At 26.7% G+C, this 6155-nt stretch overlaps 1 protein-coding gene across 1 annotated transcript in view; it reads left to right on the top strand.

The window, feature by feature from the left end:
- The first annotated feature begins 1168 nt into the window (after positions 1-1168).
- Positions 1169-6155, top strand: part of LOC107490087 (lupeol synthase-like) — an 18150-nt gene continuing 13163 nt past the window's right edge. The window contains exons 1-7 of the mRNA XM_016110858.3: positions 1169-1460; positions 1925-2110; positions 2281-2370; positions 3048-3245; positions 3378-3462; positions 3581-3747; positions 4616-4804. Coding sequence (XP_015966344.1) covers positions 1266-1460; positions 1925-2110; positions 2281-2370; positions 3048-3245; positions 3378-3462; positions 3581-3747; positions 4616-4804 — 1110 coding nt within the window. The 5' untranslated portion in view covers positions 1169-1265. The remainder of the gene's footprint in view (positions 1461-1924; positions 2111-2280; positions 2371-3047; positions 3246-3377; positions 3463-3580; positions 3748-4615; positions 4805-6155) is intronic.

Below are 6155 nucleotides of genomic sequence, written 5' to 3' on the forward strand. Positions count from 1 at the left end.
GTAAGATAAATAAGAAAAATAAAATTTATATAAAAAATCAAACAAATTTAAAAAAATATTAAATATAATTATTTATTTTACTTACCTACTCAAATTTAAAAAAAATAATTTTATAACACATGTATTAAGTAGATGGATAAAATCGTAAGCAAAAAAGAATAGAGTGAACAAAAGTATATCTAAAAAATTTTAAAATAATCCAATAATAGATTCTAAAAATTGTCATTCCCTTGTTATCTAACTTTCTGCTCATATAAAATTACAAGTATGCATTTTCTAATTCTCATATCACGATTTAACAACTTAAAATAAAAAGCTCTTTCTAATTTGTTTTTATCCTTGAATTCATCATTGTATATATAATTGGAAGGGCAGCAGTTTTGTTTTGCGAAAACGGTTTTGTTTTAAAAGAATTTATGCTAAAGAGAAAAATATTCTTACTTTAAAGCAAGATCTTTCACATGTTTGATAGAATTATAAATTTGTATAAATTCGTATTTGTGCTATATAATAAATGCAGCTTTAAATTTTGTGTTTTAAAAACAATTAGCCTTTAAAAATTATTATACGGTAAATAGACTTGTTAAGAAATCTTTCTTTCACGTGGATTACTGTCTAAATCGAACCGTCACAAAAACAATCTTTGATATGTATTAAATTATTTTCAAAATAATCTCTGGAGTGTTCTTCTGTCACTTCTATACTTTTTTGTGATAAATAAATATTTAACTATTAAATCAAATTATTTGGATTTAATTCGCCAATCTACCATTAAACCAGACAGGATGAAATTTTAAAATCGTCTTATTAGATGAGACAGAATAAACAAATCCACCAAAAGACAAATTTTTTATGGAGCGATCCAGAATTTCCGGCTGTCACCCCTATCAACAACAAACACAACTATTGAGCATTTTAATAACCACCGACAATAATAACACAACTAATGGAATTTAATTATTAGTTGTTTTTAATGCAACTACCGAAGCATATATTAAATTAGGCAAAGGAAGGAGAGATATTAGTCATACTCCTCGCTCCTTATATATGTAAGGTCCCTTTAGGTTTGAATTGCTAGAATCTCATCCTTATCAAGTAAATAAGCTAACAAAGGAAAGTTTCTATTTCTGGGGTATATTTACTACTCTCATACTTGGGCCAACATCAATTAAAACCTTGCCTTATTTTATTTTATTTTATTTTATTTTTTAGTATTGATTTTGATGAATTACAAGAGTAAAGAGAGAACTTGATAGTAGTGAAGGATGTGGAAGTTGAAGATTGGGGAAGGAGGAAAGGACTTAATTTCAACGAACAACTTTATAGGAAGACAATATTGGGAGTTTGATCCAAATGCAGGAACACCAGAAGAACGTGCTCAAGTTGAAAGATTTCGCCAAGAGTTCACAAATAATCGTTTTTCCACCAAACAGAGTTCTGATATATTAATGAAGATGCAGGTATTTTTTTCTCCCGTAAATAAAAAATGTAAAAAATTTTTTAAGTGTATCGATATATATTAGTATTTTAATAATTTTTAACGGTTCATCTTAATTATAAAAAATATATAATATATATAACTAAGATTAACTATTAAAATTTATTAAAATATTAGTATATCAATATACTTAAAAATTTTTTAAAAGTTTAAATAAACTAAACTACGTCCCATAGAAGTTTAATTTGTAGGATATATAAATAAAATTTTTCTATATCATGTATTAATCATCTAGTCATGATTTATTCTTTAAAAATAATATTCGAAAAATACAAAAAATAAACTACAAAATTGATTATATATCTCTTGCCACTACAATGTAACTAATATTTAAATTGTCGAAAAAAAAGAGTTCATGGATATATTTTGTCTCAGAAAAAAAGATAACCTTACTAATAAGTAATAACTTGACTCGCACACATGCAGCTAAAAAAGGAGAATAAATGTGGAGCAATTCCAGCGGCAGTGAAAGTGGGAGAAGAAGAGAAGATAACAGAAGAAGCATTGATTACAACAATGAGAAGAGCTCTCACTTTCTCTTCCTCCGTTCAATCACATCAAGGTTACTGGCCTAATGAGTTAGCTGGCCCTTTGTTTTTCATTCAACCCTTGGTAAGCCTAATTGTATCCGTATTTATATATGATAAACACTCTTTTTAATCATGCGATAAGAGAGTTATTAGTCACTAGTGTGTTGATTGTGGATAAAAATTAGCTTCGCAAAATTTTCTCATATTCAACTTTATTTTACTAAAAGTGTATTATTTATGTATGTGGTGCAGGTAATGGCACTATACATAACAGAATCCTTGGATGTTGTTTTAGAAGCAGAACATAAGAAGGAAGTGATACGGTATTTGTATAATCATCAGGTATATATATATGTAAAAAAATGCTCAATCAATTTAATTCTTAATTTTTTATTTGGAAAACCAAATATTTGATAGAGATATTAGGTAATCGACTAATATTTTCTTTTAGAATCAACAATTTTGTGTTTTGTAGTCAGCACTTAACCATAAAAAAATGAGTAATTTTTTATCATTGAATATAATCTCATACCACTAAAAATATTATTAATAGTCAACTAATAATTACAAAATACAAAAGTTACTGACCCTAACATTTCTTTTGTTTTTTTTTTATTTATTTTGTATTTGAACTAACACTAGTTTTCTGCTGAATTTTTTCCGCTAAAGTACTGGTGACCAAGCATCCTACATGTTCTAAGATCCTTCAAAGTCAATTTATATTTCCAATAAAACTTGCAAGAAAATAGAGAATCTCTTTAACAAAAATATTATTTGTATATTAAAATTAACTGTTAAAATTAGTTATCATGTATTTGTATATAAATACATGTGTTATTTAATTTATTTTATATTTTTTATATATATTTTATATTAATGAATAATTTTGGTGACTAATTTTAATATATACGTAGTACAGTTGTATCCTTAAATATGTGGCAGTTAGTCACCCAAAAAAATATGTCGCAGTTATTAGGATGCTTTGAGTAATTATCGCTTGGCATTTTCTCATGAGACAGAATGAAGATGGTGGGTGGGGAACCCATATTGTGGGTCACAGCACAATGTTTGGATCAGCATTGAGTTATGTTGCATTGAGAATACTTGGAGAAAAACTTGAAGATGATGAAGACATGCCAATGGCCAGAGCCAGAAAATGGATTCTTGACCATGGTGGTTTAGTGGCTATTCCTTCATGGGGAAAGTTCTGGGTTTCGGTATATACATTACTTGATAAATATATGAAAGTTATATATATTTACTAGACAAATGCCACGTATGAAAACACACACATATATACATGCATGTTAATATTAATTATTTAATTTACTTACTTGATTTGATGAAAGGTGCTTGGAGTTTATGACTGGTCAGGTTCCAATCCTTTTCCACCAGAAGTATGGCTCATACCCAAATGTAGCCCTATTCATCCAGGTTCATAAGTCCATGAGATACATTTTGGGTTTCTATATAATTTCTTTGCACAAACTATATCTGCTTGTTTTGCATTGAATTTTTGTTCTATTAAGTCTAGTACTTCATTATATGATAGGTCAAATGCTGTCCTATTCTCGCTTGGTTTACATGCCCATATCATACGTATATGGCAAGAAATTTGTGGCTCCCATCACTGATTTGATCAGATCTTTAAGAGAAGAAATGTACAACGAACCTTATGATCAAATCAATTGGAATAAAGCTCGAAATAATGTTGCTAAGGTCAATTAATACATACTTTAATTTAATTTCTTGTTATTTGATTTTTTATTCCTGTTAATTTTAATTTCTTATTTAAAAGTTATTTTACCAAACATAATCAATGTTACTTGTGTTTATTAAAAATTATTTTTAATTTAATTTATCAAATATAAATACTAATATTTTTAGAAGTTTATTTTTAAAAGGTAACTTTGTTAAATTACTTTTCGAAAAATATTATCACCTAATTAAAGTAAAATTTTTAACAAACCAGCCTTTAGACTTTTCATAACCTAATTTTTGGGATAAATCACACGAACAAATCAAATGGAATCATTAATATTACACAAATCTTCTAAAATAAAATAATTTACATGTATATTTGATTTTATCTTTATGTAAATCGAATCAATTAAATTCAATTTACACTTTTTAAGTGTAAATCCAATTAATTGAATTTGATTTACTATATATGTTATATCAATAATAAATCAAAGATAGTTAATTCAATTTACTATTTCTGTATCATATACATATAAATCGAATATAGTTGATTCGATTTAATACTAATATAAATTATTGATATTTCTTACATTTAAATTAATTATATTAACTTTAAAACATAAATGTTAATAAAAAATATTCTCTATTTAAATTCAAATAAAATATAAAAAAATTAAAATGAATAAGAATAGAAATTCAACTTTAGTTCAAATTCCAAAAAATTTATATTTTTATAAACTTATAAAAATAAAATAGAACATTAAACAATTTTTAAAATTTATTAAAAATTATCATTTGACTCATTGGCATTNTAATTAAATAATTATTTAATTTATAAAATTAAATATAAAATTTATGTTTTGATGATTTTGTCTCTGAATTTCAGGAGGACCTCTACTATCCACATCCTCTAATCCAAGATATGCTATGGGGATTTCTTTATCACGTTGGAGAACGTTTTCTAAACACTTGGCCGTTTTCCAAGCTTAGAGAAAAGGCATTAAAAGTCACAATGAATCACATACGATATGAGGATGAGATTAGTAACTACCTTTGCATGGCAGTTGTGGAGAAGGTATATAACATTTACTACCCATTAAAATCTCATCTATTAATATTTTAATTCCGCTAGGAACCCACAAAAATTTAGTACAATAAGTCAATAAATAATTGTTATTAATTAATAATTATTTAAATTTTATTTTTTAAAAGATACAAAATTAATTATTATTAATTATTTTTTTTATTCTAATTCACTTTTTATTATTTATTATGCAAATCCTAATTTTTTAAAAAAAAATTTGAAACTAAAAAAAAAACACCAAAACATAAGATAAAGAATAATCTAAATTCTAACAAAAAAATATACAAAACATAGAAAAAAGAATTATCCAAAATTAATAAAAAGGAATCATCCAAATTCTAAGAAAAAAATATACAAAACATAGAAAAAAGAATCGTTCAAAACTAATAAAAAGAATCTTCCGAAATTTAGAAAAAAGAAATATAAAAAACTAGTTAAAACAATAATTTAAAACCAGATAGGAGGAGAAGAGGAAGAGTCACAGGATGGCCGACAATGACGTCTTAGATGGCGTTATGTGAACGGTGAGGGACTCATGGTGGCACATAGCAAGGAGGAAGTCACGGAGACCACGCATCACAAGTAGAGAAGTCGCCATGAATCAGAGTAGTTAATTGCGCGTCACGAATGGAGGTCCGACAGCGACTGCGTCACGACGGATGGAGAACCATGGGGTGCATATTATTTTGCACTACCAACAAATAAAGGCTGCGACGGATGGGACGCTGGTTCTTGTGGCAGACCAGCGACGCAACTAGGCGGTGCACACACTACCAATCGGCGAGATTTGGGGCACACCAAAGAAGTAACAACGCCGTTGTTATGGAGGCAATACCTACGGCGCACTGGAGCAGCAGTGATCGAAGCTTTTGGGGAAAACAATATCAGCGTAATTACATTAAGAAAGTTCATCTAGGTGATGAGGGAGTTTAATTGCTCCAAACCCCTATATTTTCAAATTATGTTATTAATGCAGCAAATTCTGATTTAATTAAATAAAAAATTAATTATTAAATATAATTGTTTAAAAAATTGGCTTGTTTATGTTGTCTACCTATATTTTTTTTAATATTTTTACCAATGTTTGGTGTTTTTTTAAGGTAATATCTTTTTTTATTTTTGAAGTTTCTAAAAAATTTTAAACATATTTGTAAGTTTTATTTTATTTTAATTTTGTTCCTGAAATTTTTTATTTTATTAAATATATTCTGACGGCTAAATTTTTAAAAAATTTAAACTCAATTCAATAATAATGTATGACAACTCTAGTTGATTTATTTATATTAAAATTATTCTTATAAAATTATTACTTAATTAATTTTAAATATTTTAAAAAATTAAT

This window comes from Arachis duranensis, chromosome 5, assembly GCF_000817695.3.
Source record: "Arachis duranensis cultivar V14167 chromosome 5, aradu.V14167.gnm2.J7QH, whole genome shotgun sequence".
In the NCBI taxonomy this organism is placed as follows: Eukaryota; Viridiplantae; Streptophyta; class Magnoliopsida; order Fabales; family Fabaceae; genus Arachis; species Arachis duranensis.